Here is a 24440-nt window from a genome sequence, read left to right on the forward strand (position 1 = left end):
CTACTTTTCTCTGTGGTGGGTAAGATCAGTCCACATCCTTAGTAACAAAGACATCCAGCGGAGAGGAAGAACGTTTTTGTTTGTTGAGCTCATCCAGAACGGTGAAATTAAGTCACCAGCCCAGAAATAGACCCTTCTCTGTTAGAAGGAGGCAACATTGGGTTTTGTGGGCAGAGCTGACACTCTAGCGAGCAGAAACATTTCTCCCTTCACCCACAAGTCTTTCCCAACTTATATCCAAGTCTGGAAAAGTCAGAAAGTGTTTGTATACTGTCCATTTGTGTTCCTCGAAGTTGTCGTCGGTTGATTCTTTGCTCCGAAATACACAATATAAAACAAAGTTTTTAAAAGTCCTCAAAGAGGAGCGTCAGGAATGGTACCTCAGCCTTGATCTCCTCTTTGCCAAAGTCCAAAAAACACAAGGTCTCTCCTGTGGGAAGAGAGAAAGCAAAGGCTTAAAATCTTCTGTTCAGGACGCGTAAGAGGCTTGGCCAGAGGCGTGGACCCGACAGAATACGTGGCCGAGGGCAGCCCTTTTCCGGCACTGCTGTCCAGTCCGGGTGACTCCCTGGCACAGCATCCTTGGAGACGTTGAACAACTGGATCTGAAAGAAGAAAAGGGGGGAGGGTAATGCAGAGGATGGGGGCATTTACAGATAGCACAGTGGTTAAGTGGTTCGGCTGCGAATCAGCACTCTGCTGGTTCGAATCCCACTACTGCCATGAGCTCAGCAGCTGGCCTTGTGTAAGCCACTCCTCTAAGCCCCAGATCAACAGCTGTGTTGTAAGGATAATAACAACACTTAAGTTTTTCACCACTCTGGGTGGGGCATTAATCTGTCTAGAAGAGCAGTATATAAGCACTGTTGTTATTTCAGACAGCTTTGGGATCAAAAGCCAGTTCTGTGTCTTCAAATAGTTTCCCAAAATTCTACTATAGAGTATCAAAGTTACACCAAAGGGAATTCAGAGATCTACTGTTAAAGCACCACCCTTCGTACACACCTTCAGGGAGAGCAGGCTGTTCTTACGCTTAGTGGCTTTTCTGTATGTCAACTTCTCATCCTCCAAGGAAATGTGAATCCCAGCCTCCCTTCTGCCTGCCCCATCTGACAGCCAAGCTACAAGTGATGCCTGACACAGGTTGGACACTTGTCAGCTTACCTCAAGTTTTGATGGGAAATGCAGGCGTCCTGGTCTTACAGCTTGGCTCTCCATTTAATTGACGTTTACAGAAACTGCCCCCCCCCCACACCCAGTGGAGGGGAATGGGGGCTCCTGGAAAGAGCCCGACGCCTGCACTCCCCTCCTGACCGCAGGTTCTCTCTCCCATAGACTGCCGCTCTGTAAACTTCAATTAAATGGAGAACCAAGCTGCGAGACCAGGATGCCTACATTTCCCATCAAACTTGAGGGAAGCTGGATCTTTAGCCTCCTGCCATGGCTTCGTCAGCATTCTGTACAGTACCCAACACTCATGATTTGAGTCCAGAAGCACCTTAGAGACCAACCAGATTTTCAGGGTATACGCTCTTGAGAGTCAAAGCTCCTTTCTTCAAGTACCTTTAACGCTTGAAAACGTATTCCCTGGAAAAATGTTTGGTGTCTAAGGTGCCACTGGACTCAAAACCTGCTGCTCTGTTGCACACCAACACAGCTTACCTGAAAGTCGGCACTAATGATACGGCTTATCTTCCACCCTCTCCCCATGTGCATTTCTAGGTATGACCCACCTCTCTCATACAAATGGATCTCACAACTTGAAATTGGGTCCCACCGAAGGAGTTGCATTCTTGGCTGTACTCCTAAATGCAGGTTGGGGACTCCGTAGGCTGCAGCTGTTTAGAACATCAATTGCTTGCTCTAAATTCAGGGGTACAACTATGTTGAGGGGGAGATAGTGGCTTCATCTCCAGGCCCATGGAAACTCTGACCCTAGGGTGGCAGCAGAGACCTGCCTCTGGCGGAACAGCTCCACTCCCAAAACTTGACATAAGGGCAGCCATACTGGACCGGACAAACAGTTCACCTTGTCCAACATCCTGTCTCTAACCATGGCCAGAAAATGCTGCAGGGAATCTCACAAACACGACCTGCTGACAATAGCCATCCAACAATCAGAGGTACTCAGAGGTCCCATTCAGTTTTCATGATTAATAGCCAGCAATTGGCAATTAACCGTTCTCCATACATTTGTCCAGCCCCCGCCCTTTAAATCCACCTAAGCTGACGGCCATCACCACATCTTGTTGCAGTGAGTTCCGAAGTCAGCTACTTGTTGTGTGAAGTGGCATTTCCTCTTTTCTGTCCTGAATCAACTGCCAGTTTCACAGGGTGATCTCAAGTTCCGCTATAGGGGGAACGGAAAAAAGCCCCCCTCCCTCCAGTTTCTTCATCATTTTGTAGCTCTTTCATGTCACGATCAGCTGAATGGAGGTTTCTTCCTTCCTGGGCTTCTGTGGTAGATGTTCACGACTTCCTCAGCAGATAGGACGGGATGATTGAAAAGCACGGTTCCAACGTACAGGCTAGCCCTACATTTGTGGCAACTGTGCAAACAGATGGGGATTAACCAGGGCTTTTTTTCTGGGAAAAAAGGAGGTGGAACTCAGTGGGTTGCCAGCACAGGGGGTAACTCTTGGGGGGAGGTGGTGCCCCTGGTACCACATGTGCGCACGCAAAGTGCATGCACGCTCCCAGGGCCAATGACATCACCTTGGGTCAGCTGGAACAAGGGGGGAGTTTTTAAAAGTTTAAATCGCTCTCTGAAAATGGTCACTTGGCTGGTGGCCCCGCCCCCTGATCTCTAGACAGTGGGGAGTTTAGATTGCCCTCCACGCTGCAGTGTGGCACGGCGGCAGATGGCAATCTAAACTCCCCTCTGCCTGGAGATCAGGGGGCGGGGCCGCCAGCCACGTGACCATTTTCAAGAGGTTCCGGAACTCCATTCCACCGCATTCCAGCTGAAAAAAAGCCCTGAGATTAAGTATTGCACATTCCTCAAAGGAAAAAAGTTGCCTTGATGGATCAGATACTTCTATAAATCCCACAAACTGGACAAAGAAGGAAAATGTCCCTTTTTTTGTCCTCTGCATCTGCTATGTAGAGATAGACTGCCTCTGAATATGGAAGTTCTCTGTAGCTACCCAAAAGTAGTAGTAGTTGTAGTAATAATAATAACAACAACAACAACAACAACGTTCGATTTATATACTGCCCTTCAGGACAACTTAATCTCCACTAGAGCAGTTTTCAAAGTATGTTATTTATCCCCAAAACAAACAAACACCCTGTGAGGTGGGAGGGTCTGAGAGAGCTCCGGACCCAAGGTCACCCAGCTGGCTTCGAGCGGAGGAGTGGGGAATCAAGCCCGGTTCTCCAGATTAGAGTCCCACCCACTCTTAGCTGCTATACCAAACTGGCTGTCAAGTATAAAAACTATCTTTGATGCAACTAAGCGAAAGAACTGAACGTCAGCTGGAGGGCTTGGTGTATACACACAAAGCATGCTTAGTTACACAGAGAGGGAACTGGGCTCCATACTTACACGTCACTAATCAGGGACTCATTTGAAGCACAAACCCTTGAGCTGGCAAAACGGCTGAAGTCCAGGTGATCTGGGGGGAACCTTTCCAAGGTGGCCTGGTAGGAGAGGAAAGACAAGAGGTCTGGTGTTTTCTACCAAGACAGGGAAGCCATCTGTACTATGAAGGTTTCTGAAGCACAGCTTTATTCTCAAGCCAGGCAAAACACTGCCCCACAGCGAGTACCCCTCATGTGGACTGTTTTAGGCTTTCCTTCCCCTCCCAATGCTTGCTTTCCCTGCTGACATCTCAGAAAAGGAGAGGGGGAAGTAAGAATGATTTACCAGAAGAGATGAACAGCTTCAATCAAATACAACAAAAAAAATTCTACTTAGGGCTCTTTTTTTAGTACAAACACAAAACATGCAGTTGATTCGGTTGAATTCCAAATCAGGTTCAAGGTGTCGGTTCTTACCTTTAAAGCCCTGATCGGGTTGGGACCAGCATATCTTCGGGACCGCCTCTCTCTGTATGTTCCCGGAGACCGCTTTGATCAGTGGATAAATGTTTTGTGGTGGTCCCCAGCCCTAAGGAAGCCCACCTCGCTTCAACCAGGGCCAGGGCCTTTTCAGTCCCGGCCCCAGCCTGGTGGAACGCTCTGTCAATGGAGACCCGCGCCCAGCGGGACATATTATCGTTCCGCCGGGCCTGTAAGACGGAGCTGTTCCACCAGGCGTTCGGTGGTTGAAGGGGGCAGTGCCATGTCGGCCTCCCACCTTTGGGGTGGGGGGGTTCTCCCCACCATTGCACCTTAATGTACCTGGTTAATTTATTTCATTATTGTTTATTGTATGTTGATTTTAGAATTGTTGTTTTCTTGTTTTTATTTATTTTAACTTGTTCACCGCCCAGAGCCCCTGAGGATGGGCGGTTTATAAATTGAAATATAACAACAACAACAACAACAACAACAACAACAACAACGTGCGTACAGTGCAAAATTTCAAATATTTCATATTCCTGCTGCCAGATTCCCAGTTCTATGGACCCCCTCCCATTCTGTGTTGGTCTCTTCCAGCTTTTACGTTGCAGCTTGGAACTGGAGTGGCAAGCAAGGTGTGCCAAGCCCAGAGACTTCCTCCTCCTCCCCAGTCTCCCCAGTACCTCATGCCTTGTGGAGTGGATCAGACTGAAGCGCCGCAGTTTCATGGGATGAAGGGAGTGACCCTGTGGAGACGCCCATCCTGCCGGGTGCAGCACTGTGGCTTCATCCAAAAGGAGGTCTCCCTTGGCTGGGGAGTCTCTCCCCAGGTGGTCTTGACCTGCAAGATGAAGCAGTGGCCATGGGAAGGGTGGAGGCGGTGGGAGACCCTACAACGGACACTTTCTAGAAGCACAGAAAAGTGATGCTAGCCGACAGTGGGAAACTCACCACTGTGTTGCTAGCCAGCAGGAGGAATTTAATGCTTAAACATCAAGGCACCTTATACCAAATTAGATCTCTGGTCATCTTAAGTGCCTTCTTTGATAGCAGGCAGCTCTTGGGGGGGCAAAGAAGGGCCAAGATCCTTCCAGTGGGGGGAACCCAGAGTCTCCAGGCATGCAAAGTGGGTGCCTCTGATCCACGACCCTCTTCCCAGTACATGCATTAGCATTTCTTAACCAAAACGCTCCGGTCCTTGGGGCTGCAGGAGAAAAATCTGCTGCACGTTGAAGATGCGGAAGCCAAAATGCAACTGTGACTCGTCTGTTTAACATGCTCTGATTTCAGGTTGGGAGAAGGGAGATACCAGCTTATGCATCCCGGCCTAATCCGCATCTCAGGATCAAGAGGACATGGTTAAGAAGGGGACGTGATGACCCACCTTCATGCCTACGTCCTGTAGCTCTGATGCCTTCTTCCAGCTTCAGCTCTTCTCAGAGAAGAGCCTCATCGAGGAATTCTCATTAGGCTGGAGAAAAGCTTCAGACACGGCTGAGCAGAGTGATAGGACGCAGGCCCTTACCCTTCACGCCCGTTCTTCTACAGCCCTGTGTTTTCTTGCTCCGAGTGGGCTGAAAGAGACCTCACTTGGCATGCCACCACCATCACACCACCAACTGGCCACGCTCCAGCGCTTTGCTCACCTGACACACAGCTCATCTCTTCCAGCTTCTCCAACTCTTCTTCCAAGAGGCCAACGTCACAGTTTCTGCAAAGAGGACAGAATAAGCAGATGTCCCAGGCAAACCAGGAGCCGCGTCCGCAGAATGTGCCCAATCAGGACTTGCGCTGTATCATTTGGTACTCATCGTGCAAAGAGACCCACAGCCAGTCCCTTTCATTGGAGCCCCGGAATATATTGGACTCACAGAACGGCCTCAGCAAGGAGGAGCTTGGACAGAACAGGCAGAGTTCTGGGAAGAGGGCCCAGGAGGGCCCAAGCAAGGAGGACTGAAGGAAACCCAAAATCCGAAGAAAGCTTGTGGGGAGGACGGGCTCAAGCTTAGTAGAGGCTGTGTGGGTGAGGAGGGGGGAGGTTCTAGGAAGTCTGGCCAAGAGATGGGGGCAGCTAACATAAGGCAGCTTTGGGGTGAAAGAAGAGCCCCCCCCCAGGGAACTATGCATGGCAGGAGCACAGAGGAGCCGAGGAGATCCTTGGGCTGGGTCAGAACCTGTAAAAGTTCTACAGAGGACAGGCTTGACTTAGCATGGCTTTTGCTTTCCTGGCATTCCTCAAGAGGAAGCAGGAGAAATAGGGCCAAACTACAAGTGACGAATGACACAGGTTGGACACTTGTCAGCTTCCCTCAAGTTTTGATGGGAAATGTAGGCGTCCTGGTCTCGCAGCTTGGCTCTCCGACTTTTCAACTGTCACTTGTCCAACGTTCCGCCAAGCTGCCTACGTTTCCCATCAAACCTTGAGGGAAACTGACAAGTGTCCAACCTGTGTCATTCGTCACTCGTAGCTTGGCCCATAGTTTCACATACGGATCGCCAGTCCCTTGCTTGCAAGCTTCTACTACGAACGGAGCACTTGCATTCGCAATCTTCAATGGGGATCCTTCCGAAAGATTTGAGAATCCAAGGTTTCACCCTGTCTTGAGAGACTTGCAAGGCACTTGCAGCATTCTCAGGGAGGCCCCAGACCTGCATGCCCCAAGAAGACTTTCTTACCTGTCCGGAGTAGAGGTGGTGCGGCTGCTGCCGGCAACCTTCAGTTCCACCCGTGTTGTTATATATTCTAGTGCTCTCTGGGGGAAAAACATGAGTCCGGTTTTCTGTAGCCTCCCCTGCAGGGCACAGCAGCAGGCCTTTTCCAAGAGCCAGTTGCCTGCAAGAAGGAATGGGGATGAAGGGAAGAGCTGGTGCTAGGCTCTTGTGGCCTTTCCTTATAAGCCCAGTGCCAAATGCCACGTTGGGGTCAGGAAGGAATTTTCCTTTGGGCCAGATTGACTGGAGATCCTAGAGGTGTTTTGCCTTCCTCTGGTCATACAGCAGCGGTCACTGGAGGGCGGGGGAGTGGGGGGTGGTAGCTGCGAATTTCCTGCATTGTGCAGCGGGTTGGACTAGATGACCCTTGGGGGTACCTTCCAGGTCTATGTTTCTATGAAAGACAAGCATTAGGCTAGCGATAGTAGCACAGTTTATTTGTTGTACGGTGAAGCAGACGTTTTGAGTGAATCATCAGTTCTCAACTAATAATATGGCCACTTGGGCTTCATTCATGCCACTTATTAATGAGGCACACATGGCCTCACTATCAGTTAGAAAATCAGTATGCAATTAATTACCCTCAATTCCTTGAGTTTCACTTAGCAAATATTCTTTACAAGCAAGGAAAGGTGCAAGGGGGGGGGGCAAAAATGGACTGCTCTGGAAGTGTCACATCTCTTTTTCTTACATACAAAGATGCAAAGCATGTCTGTGTGATTAAGCCTTGATGTCTGACCTCACCGCAGCTTGCAAGTGCAGCTACAACTCTGGGAAGGGCCAGGCGTTTACAGTGTGCCAAGCAAGGAAGGGATCCTTCTCAGAACACTGTTGACAAGTTTAAGCAACAACCAGAGACCAAGGTCTAGCTTGTCGGTTTCTGGTAGGGTCTGAAGGCACCTGATACACATGTACCCTGAAGCTCAGGAGCTACGGATATGAATGCAACACAGCCTGGTAATTCTATGCCGCTTTGGATTTCATAGAAACATAGGGTCTCCATGGGTCATCTATTTATTTTTTTCCGTTGGATTTCTATTCTGCCCTCCCCACGAAGGGCTCAGGGTGGATTACAGCATATTAAAACACATTAAAATTAATGTATACAGTTAAAACCATAAGCAGTTAAAATCTAATCTAATCTACATTCAGATGGCGGCAATCAACAGCAGCAGACACAACTCGACACGATAAGGTGGCGGACAACCCTAGTAGGGCAGGATTCAGATTTTGTTCTTCTCTATTTTTTCGCCCGGTGGAGGCCAAACCCAACCTCAACCATGTGCCTGGCGAAACATCTCTGTCTTACAGGCCTGGTGAAATGATAACACATCCTGCTGGGCCTTGGTCTCAGTGGGCAGAGAGTTCTACCAGGCTGGGGCCAGGACCGAAAAGGCCCTGGCTCTGGTCGAGGTCAAACGGGCCTCCTTGGGGCCAGGGACCACCAATAGATGTTTCTTTCCCGATCGGAGCATCCTCTGGGGCACATATGGGGAGAGGCGGTCTCGCAGATATGCTGGTCCCAGTCCACATCGGGCTTTATAGGTTAATACCAAAATCTTGAACCTGATCCGGTACTCCACTGGCAGCCAATGCAGCTGGTGCAACATTGGTGTCCAATCTAGTTCAACCCCCTTGCACAATGCAGGAAATTCGCAGCTATGCCCCCCCTCCCCCCCTCCCCCAGTGACCTCTCCAAAAAACCCCCTCCAGGATCTCCATCAATGAATGGAAGAAAAGACAGGACATGCTGTAATATCATCCTCAAATGAACAATGAACCCTCAGAACAACCAACACCTCCTACACAAAAAGGGCAGCCCTTCGGGGTAAAATGTTGCTGACACCCCACCACCAAATGACAGTGGTAGAGGACATCGAAGCACCCATCCACAGATTTTTGGCGGGGGCGGGGGAGACAGGGAAGAAAAGCCAACAGTTCACTTGCCTGTAACAGCCAACACCAAAAGACTGGTGAGCGACTTAAATCCCAGAGAAGCGGCCTGGTTGAGCTCCGAGAGGGCGTTGGCGACGACCAAGACGAGAAGCAGGGCCCGCGGGAGGCCGGGAATCTGCAGGAAAGTCATAACGAAGGCTGCCAGCAAGAAGTAGCTGCCGTGCAAGACGCAGATATAGATGGAGCTGAGGCTGAACCCTGCAGGACAGAAGCAGGGAGGGCAGAAGTGGAACACTTGCAAAGACCCGGAAGTCTTCATAAGCCGTTGGTTTCATCACTTTCTGTTCTACTGTGAGCTGCTTTGCAAAGCTTTGTTCCTTCCTCGGGAAACTGCATAGGCAAGAACTGGGCTTTTTTCCAGCTGGAACGCGGTGGAACGGAGTTCCGGCACCTCTTGAAAATGGTCACATGGCCGGTGACCCCGCCCCCTGATCTCCAGACAGAGGGGAGTTTAGATCGCCCTCCGTGCCGCTGGCAATCTAAATTCCCCTCTGTCTGGAGATCAGGGGGCGGGGCCACCAGCCATGTGACCATTTTCACCGAGGGTTATTTAAACTTTAAAACTCCCCCCTTGTTCCAGCTGACCCAAAGTGACATCATTGTGCGGTCCTGGGAGTGTGCACGTACTTTGCACATGCACATGTGGTACCAGGGGCACCACCTCCCACCAGGAGTTGCCCCCTGTGCTGGCAACCCACTGAGTTCCACCACCTCTTTTCCCAGAAAAAAAGCCCTGGACAAGAATCAAAATTAGAAGCTCACCATACGGGCAGGTGGCACCATCAGCAAGACAATGTCAGTTACAGAAAGAGCTGTGGGCAGTGGGGGGGGGGAATGGGACGGGGGGCACTATGATGCTTATTTGCCAAGAGGAAAATACATATGCAAGGCAGGGTCATTTGTCTGGCAAAGCTAAGGTGACCAGTTGGGATGGGTACCAATGTAAGCGTGTCTTGTTAGTAAGTGAGAAAAAAAGTTGAGGCAGCTAATCACAGCCAGAAGAAATGCCCTGGGGCAGGGATGGAATTCTGAACGGGACACCAGCTGCCCACCCCTTTGATGGAGAGGGGTCATTGTCCATTTGCACCTTTTGGGGACAGGAAAGGTCTTTTCGACAGTTTTGACGTGTCGTCAAGGGTGAAAACCAACAGAGGCGCTCACGAGTGTGCAAGGGCAAAACCAAAAGGATGCTAGTCCACTGCGAGCTCCAATAAATCATTACGCCAATATAAATACTTGTTTTATGTTTCTTAAGGTGCTAAGTGCTACCATTAATCAAGTAACTTCTGATCTCAAATAATCCAAAAAAATTTTTACATAAGCGGCCCATCCCACTAAATGTACACTCCAAAAATCCTACACAAGGAGAATGCAAATCATAGATATCATTGTGCTAAGTACACTCATTACAGAATCCAAGAGTGCAAATATGTTGGTACACCCGGTGGAACTGCAGGTGGAGGAATCCTGGGTCAAGTTCATAAAGTGTCTATACGAGACAGTTCACCTCTGAGGAATCCCAAATAAAGTGCTCATGCGCATCAAAGGTAATTGCTTTTCAAACTTTAAATGTTAATAGTAAACTTGTAAATAAGTTATTGTTATGTGAATGTAAAAGTAAGACTTGAATTGGACTATGTGCTTGATAACCTTTAATAAAATTTAATTTAAAAAAAAAAAGGTAATTGCTTTTCCTTCCATCTTAGATCAGGAGGGAATGTGCTCATATCCATTCTTGACCAGTCTGTTTTATTTCCTCAGGTATCCGTAAGCACTGGGCACCCAGCTCTCCAAATCCTGTTCCTCCAGCCACACCCCGTGGAGGGGGAAAGAAAAATCAGGGTGACCCTTCTCCCCACAGGCTGCTAGCTCAGTTCCTGTTTCAGTAATCTTTTTCAAGGAAGCTGCACATGTTCAGTCATTCATTTCAAGTCTGTAATCGGTCGGTGTCTTCCAAGGTTTCCAATGCAGGGAAACACTCAGGCAGGAAATTGCGCATGTCAGCAAACAAGTTCTCTCGCAAGGTGGAGAGGGAAAACAGTTTCTTGACAAAACAGACTTGGATCAGCTTGATCAACTGATCACGGAAGCGGATGAAGGCTATGGATCCTTGCATTACAGAGAGTAATTGCTCCTTTGGCAAAATCTAGATTTGTTCACTTTCAGGAGGCAGGGTATGCAGCCGACTTGGGAATCAAGGCCGTGTCTACTCTGTGCTAAAAAGTCAAGTCGCTTTCCTGTTTCAAAAGATATTTGTTCTAAAAGCGAGCAAGCAGAAACGGAAGCTTTGCACCAACGCAACGGGCAGCAGCAGTGAGGTGCAGCCATTAATGAATAACCCCTCCCCTTTCATTCCAATTAACTTTATTGGGATTGGGAAGCCATAGACCTACTGAGCTACTGTGGCAGTGGAGAGTGCGGTCAAGTTGTAGCGGACTTATGGCTACCCCGCTGAGTTTTACCAACACAAAGCGGTTGCCATTGCCTGCCTGACCCTGATCTTCTTTGGAGGTCTCCCATCCAATTACTAACCAAGGCTGACTCCACTTAGCTTCCAAAATCTGATGAGATTGGAGCTTGCCTGGGCTGTCCAGGTCAGGGCTATTACCGGTGTATAATTTCTACCTGTGCTCGCCTTCCTCCATCTGTTCCTCCACGGCAGCTTCGCTCACCTGAACAGAGTCTCTTGCAGGTGTCGCCCTGCACGTGGACGAAATAAGCAGCCCGTACATGGACTTTCTCTGTGGTGGCCCCTACCCTGTGGAATGGCCTGCCCGAAGCCACACTCCTAGCTTTCCGCAAACAACGCAAAACTGAATTATTCAAAAAGGCTTTTGTATTGTAGGGAAGGGCTCTCAGATGCTTCGCTAATGAGTTAGGGACCACAGACTTCACCACTATGTCGCCATACATACTACCCATTTACTTTAAATATGTGCTCCTATGTGCGATTTAAATATGTGCACGGTGCCTATGCGCTACTTGTGCTTCATGTCGTCTAATGTCAATCCTAGAATTGCTTATGTTCTGTTTCAGCATTTCTTCAATTCTGTATTGGATTCGGTTACCAAGAGTTATGTTTCTGTTACAGACGATACCAATCATTAGGGACTCCAAGCAATTTGATAAATGGCAGAGGAAAATATCAGAGTTTGTGTGGGCAGGCAGGAAGCCTCGAGTGAAAATGAAAGTGTTACAGGATGCAAAAGAAAGAGGGGGAATGCAACTGCCCAACTTGAGACTTTATTATGATGCAATCTGTCTGGTATGGTTGAAGGATTGGATCATGTTGAAAAATCGCAAACTGCTGGCCTTAGAGGGATACAAAAAATTATTTGGATGGCATGCATACCTATGGTATGATAAAGTAAAAGCAGATTCTATGTTCCTGCATCACTATATTCGGAGAAGCCTCTTCACAATTTGGAAGAAGTACAAAGAATACCTACAAGAAGGAATTCCCTCCTGGGTGGTTCCATATGAAGTAATAGATCCAAGAACGGTCGACAATGAACAACAGTGTTTAACGTACAAGGAGATAACTCAAATAGAATCTTCTAAAATAAGAATAAGAACGCAACAAGAGCTGTCTCCAAACTACGACTGGTTTCAATATAGACAAGTCAGAGATCTTTATTACTCAGACTGTGCGAAGGGAGGGATAAGGATGGAGGACTCAGAATTAGAGAAAGTAATTTTACAAGAAGACCAAAAGGAAATTTCCAAGGTTTACAAAGTGTTGTTAAAATGGTATACTGAAGATGAGATAGTAAAAGTGCAAATGGTGAAGTGGGCTATAAACTTTAACAAAGAAATAACAATGGAGGCGTGGGAATACTTGTGGAAACATACATTGAAAATCACGACATGTACCAATATTAAAGAGAATATTTACAAAATGATCTACCGTTGGTATCTGACGCCCAAGAAGATTGCGCTAGGGAACTCGAATATGTCTAATAAATGCTGGAAATGTAAAAAACATGAGGGATCAATGTATCACATGTGGTGGACTTGCGAGGTAGCTAGGCAGTACTGGGGGGAAATAATAAGAGTAATGAGTGAGATTTTACAATTTCAAGTTAATAAGAACCCAGAACTCCTGCTACTGAACTTGGGAATGGAAGACATTCCAGCACAACATAGGACATTGATATTTTATATGACGGCAGCAGCCAGACTTTTGTATGCGCAGAAGTGGAAAGTACAAGAAGTGCCAACTATTGAGGACTGGATTTACAAATTGCTGTACATGGCGGAGATGGACAAAATGACAAGAAAATTGAGAGACCTTGATCCAGGGCAGTTTAACACGGACTGGGGAAAGCTGAAACAATATCTGGTGAAAAAATGGGAGGTGGGAGGAGAACTGTGGCAGTTTGAAAACTATTGAGGTACACAGGAGGAGAGAAGTGACTATACCGAGGGGGTGGAGAGTTAATGGAAAAATTCTAAGCAACTTTATATGATTTTTAAGTATTATATTAAGTAGTGTTGATACTATGAGAATTATTGGGATAGAAATTAACTAATCTATATTTTTTGGAAAGATAACCGCATAACATAGAGTGAATATATACATACATACGTAAATTTAAAGATAGGTCTAATTGTTAGACTTATGGTATATGTATAGATAAAGAACAATATATAGAATAGAAGCCTAAGCAAATGATAATAAGTGTGTATAATAAGTATGTGTATAGTAGTATTGGAATTGATGTATAAAGGGGGGCAAATTGTTTGTCCCATAATGAAGAGAATAGAAGGAGTAAGATAAAACACAGGTTATCAAAATGAATATTGTTAGTAGTTTTAATGAAGAAGATAGATTAAGAGGTTTCTATTTATATGACAATTTATATGACAATTTATATGTGAAAGGAAGTGGAAATAGTGCTTAGAAGAATCTGAAAGTATATTATAATAAATAAATAAAATAAGTATGAAGGGAGTAGAGGGAAAGTGGATAGGGGGTTGGAAAACTGTTGGAAGTCAACAAATAGGGGGGGGGAAGGGAGGGGGTTAGAATTAGAAGAAATTAAAGAATGTGATTATAATTGTTATTATATGTTTCTAATCCAATAAAAATTAAAAAAAAAAATTCTGTATTGGATTCTTGCTAATGCTCTGTCTTTGCAAACTTGCATTTATTTAACCTATGCCATTCTTTATGCAAATGTCCTTGATTTTAACTGTACAAATCTCACACGGTATAATCCACCTTGGGTCCCAGTGAGAAAGGCAAACTATGAATGCCATTAAATAAATAGATAAATAAATAAATAAATAAATAAATGGAGTTGGAAATGATTACACCTAACTGGTTCCAACTGCCCTTTCATCCCAAACGGATGAACATCGAAGACGACCACCGGTGCTATTTGAGCTTCACTGGATAGACAGAGGGCTCTCTCGCCCCCAAACGCAAGCCTCTTTACCTGCCCAGTTGATGAACCTCTGGATGTGTTGGAGACGCCCTTCCACACTGCTCTGCATTCGCTCTATGCCAAACAGCACCAGACCCAGGCTCTGGTTCATCTTCTGCAGCTTCTCCATCAGCTCTTCATAATACAGAGCAGTTTGGTTCTGATAGGCGAGCAAGAGACCCAAATTGGTCTCTAGAAAGAAAGAAAAAACGAGGAGGACAGAGTCAGGATAGCTCATCGGGTAAGCCAAGGGCTCAAGACACGGGAGAGCAAAATTCAGCCCCTTCCTTCCCTCTTCCGCATCATACCTAGTTTGGAGTAGACCTCGTGGGCTCGCTCTTGGACTTGGGTCAAATCCTGCAGGATGGCTTTGTGGCCCTCTTGCAGGTCCACATCTTGGTTGTCCAAATGCTTGCTTACGTTTTCTGAGGAAAGAGGACACACAGACGGCTCTTTGGATTTGCCAAACTCCCAGACTGGTGTTGCACCAATATAGATAAAAGCACATGACAATACTCAATAGCGAGCAATACTAGGCCAAGCACTTGTATTCTCAATGAACGTTCAGGCTTTGCATGAATCGTCTCTGTGTTTTTTTCTATGTAATTCTAACAGGTGTGCTTCAATCTTTTGACAGTTAATTAAAATAGTGGACTCTATCGAGATCAATGTTCTTCTATCAGAGATTCAACCAATGGTGATCTCTCAACTTAACTTTTTCTGACGCTTCTCAGAGATTTATAGTTTTGTTTTGCAAGTTTGAGTATAACGTAATTTTTTACTAATTGGAAGGTTATACAATAGAAACGATGAATATTCAATGAAGCATCAGACCAATTATCGTTTGTTTGTGCTATCATGTGAATAGACCTTAGATATTTGCTTATGATGATGTATAAATGTATTGTCGAAGGCTTTCACGGCCGGAGAACGATGGTTGTTGTGGGTTTTCCGGGCTGTATTGCCGTGGTCTTGGCATTGTAGTTCCTGACGTTTCGCCAGCAGCTGTGGCTGGCATCTTCAGAGGTGTAGCACCAAAAGCCAGAGATCTCTCAGTGTCACTCTGTCTCTGTCTTTTGGTGCTACACCTCTGAAGATGCCAGCCACAGCTGCTGGTGAAATGTCAGGAACTACAATGCCAAGACCACGGCAATACAGCCCGGAAAACCCACAACAACCATCGATGATGTATAAAGTTGTAAACTCAGATAGAATGGCAGAGCTCTGATGGAAGAAACCTCTTGAGAGAATTTAGGTGAGAACTTATTTTTACCTATGCATTTCATAGAAACTTTGATTATGTTAAACTTGGAATTTATTAAGAAATGTTAGCAAACTTATTTCTTATTGCCTTTCTGTGTTCTGTTTTTATAGGATTTATATTAATAGCCATTTATATTTTGATTACTTGCTTCATTAAAAAACTAGGGTGTATTTTCAATAAAGTGAAATAAACTCTAGATTGGTGTCTGTGTGTTTGATGGGGAGTTGCAAAGCAATATTGAACCCTATATAAATAAATGTACTGATAAACAGCTGGTTCAAAAAACTTATCTGTTTGACAGGTCTGAGAACTAATTGCTGAAAGCTTTTCAGGAGAAAGATACATCTTTCTTTTGGCTAGTAGAAGCTTAGTTTCAGACGCGGGCAAAAGCTCGTTACAATGGATATAAAACACCTGCAAGTCTCCTGCCTGTACACAGATTTTTGTGTATGCACAGGCTGCCACCTTGGCTTCTGCATCCGGTAAGTTCACTCTGCATGCAGAAAACTTTCCGTAGTACTATTTAGGGTAACACCAGCAGCTGCTGTCTGCCTTCTAGCTGCCGGCGGCTTTCTTTTTACTAGCTTAGCATGCTGTCTTTTCTTGAAGAAAAGAGTTAGAAAAAATGAACGCCTCTTTAAAACTGATGGTTTATGAATGATGGAGATTAGAGTGGGGGAAGGGAAGCCACAAATGTGTACACCACTAAACAGAGAGCCAGGGTAGAAATTCAAATGTTAGACTAGGGCTTGAGAGATTTGGGTTCAAGTTCCCATTCAGCCGTGCAGATTACTGGGCGCTCAGCATGAAGGAACATTTTACCATATGTGGTGGACATGTAAAAAAGCAAAAAAAAATTGGATACACAATTATTAGTTCAGAAGATTTTAAAGATTAAAATACAATGGAAATCAGAGATTTTTTTTGTTGGGAATGGTGGATACTCAGTTGGAAAGAAATTGTGGATTCTTGTCTTTATATATGATTACGGCAACTAGTCTTATTGCATGCACAAGACTGGAAGAGTCCAACATTGCCTGCAATAGAGGAATGATTGAGAAAGGTTTTGCAATGATGGCAAAACTTACTTCATTGATTAGAGAGAAGACAAGAAATTCGTTTATTGTTTCATGGAAACCCCTTATAAACTTTTTGCATGAAATAGACAATAATGATTTGGTGATTTGTAGATTTACAAAAATAATAACAGTAGTAGTAGTAATAATAGTAGTAATAATAATAGTAATAATAATAATAGTGCTTATATACCACTCTTTGGATCTTGGACATTAGGGAAAAAAGAGAGCTTTTATCTCTAACACAGAGTAAGAGAAAATGTGAAATGACCCTTATGTTTGTTTTTTCTCGTTTGTTTTGTCTGTATGTTTTGTTACTGCTTCGTTTGTTAGTTGACTTTTTAGACAATTTTTGTGCGATTGATTTTTGGTATTTTCTCTGTTTCACTACACAGAGCTGCTGTGCGGATGACATGCAGGGAGACCCAAGTACACTATCCTGTGCTCCTTGAAGTTTAGGATAAAAGCGTGCCAGAGAGACAGTAGCAGGCAAAGTAAGACGGACAGGGAGATTTCTCTGGTCCTCCCACCCCACATTTCTCCGGAACTGTTGCTTCATTAGAACATTGCCAGACCAGGGACTAATGCACCCCTCCCCATCACAGACAGAAGAGATATTCCCTCTCTAGGAACTTAGGGCCAAGCTACACATGACGAATGACACATGAACGGCAAGTGGATTGAGTGGAGGGCAAGTGAACAGGGAGAAATACACTTGCCGTTCAAGTGTCATTCGTCATGTGTAGCTTGGCCCATAGATGCAGAGGAGTTAGCCGTGTTAGTCTGTGGTAGCAAAATCAAAAAGAGTCCAGTAGCACCTTTAAGACTAACCAATTTTATTGTAGCATAAGCTTTCGAGAATCTAGTTCTCTTCGACTCTTTTTGATTTTGCCTCTCTAGGAAGTTGTATAAAATAAAACTCTACTGCAGTTGTTGCTTATCCACACCTTTCCACTCCTCCCCCAACCTTGGCTGTCTCCTTCCCTCCTAGATTTGTAAGCTGCTCAGGGCAGGGACTTCTTGCACTCTCTTGGCACAAGGTAGGAAAATCAGACACCTCAAGACCTCACAGGACATGGATCCCACCTCCCCCCCACAATTGGGAAGCAGGCTTTGTGATGCTGGGAGCCCCCTTGCTGCCATTCTCTCAACTCAGGAACCACTGGCAGGTTCAGGGTTAGTCCCATATAGCTGGTGGGAGAAAAGTTAGATTTCTTTTTCATTGGCTTTGACACAGGATAAGGCAATCTGTCCCCAAGGTTGGAGTCAGGGCAGCTGAATGGGAGTGCACCTGGGGGGGGGTGTATGCACATGTGCGTGCTTTGCAGAGCACTGGGGCTATCTCGGGACCCCCAGGACCCCCCCCCACCGGCATTGCCCTGGCAGGCGCTTCCAGCCCTCACCCATTCTCTTGGTGATGCCGTCAATCAGTTGCGCCACCTGCTGGTGCCCACTGGCAATCAGCGCCTTCTCCTCAGCCAGCCGGTCCAGGTTGCCGTGGATGGACTCTTCCATTTGGTCCTGGCTGCCTTGCAGCTTGGCTTGTTGGGCCAGCAGCTCCTGCTGGCTGCTCGCCACATTCTGGAGGGACGCGGAAGTCAGCTCCTTCAACTCCGCCTGGCCGTTCTGTTGGGGAAGGAGAGCACTAAGAGCCAAGCTACAAGTGTCGCCTGACACAGGTTGGACACTTGTCAGCTTCCCTCAAGTTTTGATGGGAAATGTCGGCATCCTGGTCTTGCCGCTGTAAAGGAGAGCCAAGCTGTGTCAGGCGTCACTTGTAGCTTGGCTCTTAGAGAAACAGGGAAACAAGGAAAGGGCCCCAGGAAAGAAGAAAAAGCAAAAAGTATCAGGAGTGAACAGAGCAGCTAGGAGCCAGTTTATTATAGGGCATTTCTCTTTCTTTGAAACATTTCTTTGTTCTGTAAAATGCTTGTCACGTATGACGCCAGAGATTGCAATGCCATGTTCTGTCCTGACAAAGGGACCCAGAGTTTCTAAGTACAAGATAAATCAAACCAAAAGTCTGGTTAGATAAACAAATGAACGCGAGTTTATGGTCTAAGCTCAAGAGACAGTAAAGTCAAGTGGTTTATCTCTACCCTTATATCAGTTGTTTGTCAAAGTTCCTTTGTCTGCAAAAAGTATATATTGTGTTCTGAAAATGCATTCAGGTATCTCAGTATCTTTCCAGGTAACCATATGCTGGTTTAAAGACGCTCGCCCACAGTCCAAGGATACAGCCCACAGGGGTATCCTTGTTCCTCCATGTATTTTTGGTTATCCTGAGCTTGCTCGTGTTCTTAGATAAAAGGTTCTTCACAGATCACTGTTTTCAGGTTCTTAAAACTGCCACCACAGTGGAGAGAAGATGACGGAGGCTGGGAAGAGGAAAGAAGCAGAAGGAAAGGGTGGGGCCCAGGAAAGGAAGTTTTAAAGGCCAAGAGGGAAATAGGAAAGGGCCGAGAGTCCTCTGTCCCTTCCAGAAGTCCAGTAGAGAGGCTGCAAGAAGGCTTCCTGTGCTACTCAGGCCCTGATCCACCAACTTGTTTTTCCACCCATGTTTCCAGCAATAATACCCACTACTCATCCCTAAATTGATCTAAACTGCACCATGCAGGACATCATCTGAAGGCAGAATTCTGCAACTCAGAACACATGCCTATAGTAACCGCTTGCTCAAAAAAATGCAACCCTTTTTCAGTTGCAGAATTCTGATCTGGGGCAGAATTTGCATAGCTATGCTTGTCACTCCATCAGCCACAGCCAAGGAGAAGAGGTCCACATGCCACACTGGAGGAACGTGGTTTTGCAAGAGCTACATCTGAGATACTTGAAGCTCATGCGCTTCAGTCCCTGCAGTGCAGACCTTAAGTATCTTCATAGCTTCCAGCTGGCTGACGGCGGTGGAGACCAGAGTGTTAACCGTGTGCTCCGTCTGGCGCTTGAACTGCATCTGGCGAGTCGTGTAGCAGACAGCACGGGCTCGGTTGCTCACAATATGGTAGGCATTCCAAGTGTCTGGGTCCATCTCTGTTGTGCATTCTGCCAGGGTCTGTTAGAGGGGAAAATAAGCAAAGGATTTAAATGTGTGTGCCCTGCATTACAACAGAGATGCCAAAATGCAGCTGTTTTCCATTTACACTGTCCCGGCCTTGAAAGTTAGGATGCCATATGGCAAAGGTCCCCAACCTTGTTAAACCCCTGGACATTTTGGGATTTTTTTGAGGATAGATATTGGGCAGTGCAAGAAAATGGCTGCCCTGGCAGGGCTGGGTCCAGCCACAAGATGTTGGTAAGTTCCCCAGTGGAGGCATCTGTTTTAAGAACAGTGCTCTCTGCAGACACAGAAAAAATGCGTCTTGGGCTCACCTTTTATTTATTTATTTTTTTAAAATATTATTATTCAATTTTTAGTCTGCCCTCCCCATGAGCGGGCTTAGGGCAGGTTACATCAAGTGAGAATACAATTTAAAACCAAAGTAACAGCTTCAGAATTTAAAACCAACAATAACATCATTTCAGTTCATCAATACAACTTAAACATTTCCAGCTACAATTCCCAAGATTGGTCCAAGTCCAACATCCCTTCCTGTTGAAGGACCACCTAGTCCAGTGAATGGGAGAAAGGTCAGGAAGCAATTTTTTCCAGGCCAATTTGGCCAGGGATCCTGGAGGTGTTTTGCCAATTTCTGGGCATGGAGCAGGGGGTCACTGGTGTGTGTGTGGGGGGCGGTAGCTGTGAATTTCTAGCATTGTGCAAGGGGTTGGACTAGATGACCCTGGAGGTCATGATGAGTCTATGACTGACTTGGCTTTAGCTAAAAAAGTCCTTTGAGGAAGAAGCAAGTGGCACTGGAGAGTGCCATCAAGTCATAGCCGACTTTTGGCAACACCTGCTGGAGTTTTCAAGGCAAGAGACTAACAGCGGTAGTTTGCCATTGCCCGCCTCTGCATAGTGACCCTGGTCTTCCTTGGTAGTCTCCCATCCAGTTACAGACTGAGGCCACTCCTGCTTAGCTTCCAGGATCTGATGAGATAGGGCTTGCCTGGGGAAGAAGCAAGCAGGTGCCAGGAAAGACATCAGTAGGCTCCATAATGCCCAAGGGCACCACGTTGAAGACCACTGCTATATGGGCAGCCAAAGCTGCCTTGCCACAAGGAACAGTTAAGAATGACAAAAGACACATGACAGTTTAGAGTGTTTCACGTGTTGCAGGCACCCGTCCTGGCTTGTATATTTACTGATATTCTTCCCCTTTCCACACTGACACTCTAATGAGGTCCTCGCACTGAAATATCTACCCAGCTGAGCTCAAGGATTTCAGGTCAGCAGGTAATGGCAAAGACCTTTCTCAGGCCAAGAGCCTGAAGAACCTCTATTAGCAAGGTGAGACGAGGTGAAACTAGCTGGGCCAGGCGTACAACCGGGTATGAAGCAACTTCATATGTGCAGATAGATCCAAGCAACCTTCATCTGGTGCTCTACTCACCATGCCCGATGTGCATAGGAAAGTCCGGCGGCCTTCAATGCTAGCCTGACAGTTGAACAGGGACACACTCAGTTTTGCCAGCTCCTCTTCGGACAGGTCTGCGCAAGAGGATTGTAGCTGTGAAATGACCTAACGGCAAAAAAACAGGACAGCGTTTGGAGAACAAGTCTCTGATTTCCCACAATAAGTCTTGAGTGTAAAAGGAGCTTTAAGGTTATTGAAGTAATCCAAAACTCTTTTAATTTGTTTGTCTGTTTGTTTGCAGTTCGCCTTTCTCACTGAGACTCAAGGCAGATTACAGTGTGCGATTATTGCAATTAGTATCAAGGACAATTTCATAAGCAATGCAATAGGGTACATAAACACAAGTTTACAAAGACAGAGCATTAGCAAGAATCCTTGTTCCCTAGCAAGACAACTAAAGATGCCCCAAAGATCAGACTTGTTTTCTTCGTTTATTCATAAGCCCTGAGAAGATTATGGGTGGAGCATAAAGTGTAACACATACTCAGTTTCCTTTAATAGGTACTAGTTACTTGCAATGTAATTTGTTTGTTAAGATTTGGGCAAAATTGTCATGAATTAAAGTTTCCATCCCTTTTCACACTGCCTCTGTGCACCAAAAATAGAAGAATACCACTCTAGACAGCAGAGAAGGAAAGAATTTTGGGAGATCCACTCATCTTTCTGTTAAACGTGCTCTCCGTGCAGGGCGTATGCACCTATTTTATCAAGGAGAGGTGTTAAAGGATTTTTTAGATCTCTTTCCAAAAATTCCATTGTGAGCATACATCCAAGCTAAAAGCACACAGACTCTAAGGTATCCTTGCTCTAGTGTCACAATTCTTCTCTCCTGAGGTAGCCTGCAGGTCAGCTAGGTCTCAAGTAGGCGAGAAGGGTCACTGAGCTAAGTACAAACATTTTCTTGTTAGGATTAAGATTTAACTTTGAATGAGTTTCTTCCCAGAAGTATAACAGAATTATGGCTCCAGCTTTTCAGATGTTTGTATAATTCATTTGTCATTTAAGCTTGTTGGATACCATGCTTTCTAATAACAACAACAACATTCGATTTATACACCGCTCTTCAGGACAACTTAATGCCCACTCAGAGCGGTTTACAAAGTATGTCATTATTATCCCCACAACATACACCCTGTGAGGTGAGTGGGGCTGAGAGAGTTCCGAGAGAGCTGTGACTAGCCCAAGGTCACCCAGCTGGCTACAAGTGGAGGAGTAGGGAATCAAACCCGGCTTTCCAGATTAGAGTCCCGCTGCTCTTAACCACTACACCAAACTGGCTCTGGCGTTCTGGGAAATGCATCATTTTGCATCATTCTCTTTTTTAAATATAATTTTTATTTTATTAATAGAATTAAAGGCCCAATAAAAAGGGCAGAAAGCAAAGAAAAAAGAAAGTAAAAGAAGCTTACAAGAGAGAAGATAAGAAAACAGAACTTAGAAATAGAAGAAAACAATAATACATATTTCATTCCCATTCATCTTTACAACACTTATTTTAGCAAACATCGTACTTAAAATTTAATCTGTCCAAAAAAATTTTTCCCACTATTGCCTCCCTTCTATTTATTTCCCTCCCCAGATTTATCGCCTTAAAGATCAAAACCAGTAATCATCAAATCAGTATTCCTATTTTCACGCAAAAAGTCAGTAAGAGAATTCCCATTAGCCAAAGAAGTAGACAATGCTTTATCTGTGATCAAATTTGTAAGTTTAGCCACCTCTGCTAATTCCATCATTTTCATAATCCAGTCCTCAACTGAAGGCAATTCTGTACTTTTCCATTTTTGTGCATACAAAAGCTTGGCTGCTAAATATATATATATTTATATATAAATAAATATATATATAAATAAATATATATAAATATATATATAAATAAATATATATATATATAAATAAAAAATAAAATCCTGTGCCGATTTTCCAACTGTTTGTCCATTAATTCCATCATTCTGAAGGAGTGTGTGTATTAACCTTTTCAATCTTTTATTCTGTAAACAATTAGCAATTTTTCTGTAAGTGATTAGTGTTAAGGTATATAAGATTCTCTGATGTAACTGGTCTTTATTCATATGATCCAGAGAGAGGCAATATGCATCTGAGTTCTATTTGCAAACAATAAAACCCATATTTTCTTGTATCACTTTGGTGTCTTGAATATATTTGGGTAAGTGATAGTAGGTGAACATAATTTGTAGCAGAGTACTATTAAAAAATTCCCCTGTCCGGAGGCAAACCTCGTAGTGACAGGAATCCAAAGGTGAAAGGTCCAAATGCCGAGCTTCCGCTAAGAACCTGTCGTCCCCCGTGGTCATCTCAAAAGGGACAGGTGATAGATTTCCTGGGTCTGGAGCAGCTGCTTGGGGAGTGGGGTGGTTTTCTGGGGATGCTCTTCGGGTCAGCCAGCCGAAAAACCCGACGGAGGGCTCCGAGATCAGAAGCAAAACAAACAGCAGAAAGCAGGGCCAGCGAAGAAGGGGCAGCATTTCCTGAGGGTTTCCTGTGAGAAGGAAACGAAGGGACTTTAGAGGGCTGGGGCCACTCGTATGCCTCATCCAGCCCCAAATGTACCCACCGTCTCAGACGCGTGGATTCTGTTATCTTGCTCACAAGGAAAACTGTCTCAGATACAGCTCCTAACTCTCCTGGCACTGAATAATACATTTATTTATTATTTATTTAATTTGATTTCTATTCTGCTCTCTCCGCCAGTGGGCTCAGAGCGGATGACAACATTTTAAAATATACAATAAATAGAATAAAATCTAGCAGCAGTATAAACATTAAAACACATCAATTATAAAACAGCCACACACATTTTGCCCTACCCCTTCAAACTAAATAACCTGCAGGGTGGGTGGCCAGTCATAAATGTTTACAGAGCCTGAGGGGGGCATATACTCCCCCCATGTCAGGAGGCCGACGTGATATCTTAGGTGGTCCGTTCGCCTCAACCACCAAATGCCTGGTGGAACATCTCTGTCTTGTAGGTCCGACAGAAGGATAACAAATCCGAATGGGCCCACATTGACTCAGTCAGAGAGTTCCACCAGGTTGGGGCCAGGGCCGAGAAAGCCCGGGCCCTGGTCGAGGCAAGGTGAATCTCCCTGGGGCCGGGGACCACCAGTAGGCATTTATCTGCTGAACGAAGCAGCCTCCAGGGAACGTGTGGTGAGAGGCGGTCCCGTAGGTATGCTGGTTCCAGTCCACTAAGGGCTTTAAAGGTTAGAACCAACACCTTGAACCTGATCTGGAATTCAGCTAGGAGCCAGTGCAGTTGGCTGTGGGTATTCAGGAAATACTTGGTATCTCTCTCTCTCTCTCTTTTTAATTTTTAGAATTTTATTTGAAAGGAAATATACGAATAGCAATAGAAAGCGCATAGAACCTTGTACAAAATACCGAATACTAAATTTAAGCTACAGCAGAAAAGAATATTTAGAATATGTGGTAACACAGCTAACTTATGGAATGTTTCTCTTCT

General features: G+C 45.3%; 1 protein-coding gene across 1 annotated transcript in view; it reads right to left on the reverse strand.

The window, feature by feature from the left end:
* Positions 1-344: 344 nt before the first annotated feature.
* Positions 345-24440, reverse strand: part of LOC129334019 (protein brambleberry-like) — a 27846-nt gene continuing 3750 nt past the window's right edge. The window contains exons 2-13 of the mRNA XM_054985943.1: positions 23194-23456; positions 20933-21061; positions 19309-19494; positions 17846-18068; positions 14411-14527; positions 14115-14294; positions 8665-8871; positions 6682-6838; positions 5652-5716; positions 4689-4846; positions 518-605; positions 345-430 (exon numbers count right to left, since the gene is read on the reverse strand). Coding sequence (XP_054841918.1) covers positions 345-430; positions 518-605; positions 4689-4846; positions 5652-5716; positions 6682-6838; positions 8665-8871; positions 14115-14294; positions 14411-14527; positions 17846-18068; positions 19309-19494; positions 20933-21061; positions 23194-23456 — 1859 coding nt within the window. The remainder of the gene's footprint in view (positions 431-517; positions 606-4688; positions 4847-5651; positions 5717-6681; positions 6839-8664; positions 8872-14114; positions 14295-14410; positions 14528-17845; positions 18069-19308; positions 19495-20932; positions 21062-23193; positions 23457-24440) is intronic.

The sequence above is a fragment of the Eublepharis macularius genome, chromosome 7 (assembly GCF_028583425.1).
Source record: "Eublepharis macularius isolate TG4126 chromosome 7, MPM_Emac_v1.0, whole genome shotgun sequence".
Classification (NCBI taxonomy): domain Eukaryota; kingdom Metazoa; phylum Chordata; class Lepidosauria; order Squamata; family Eublepharidae; genus Eublepharis; species Eublepharis macularius.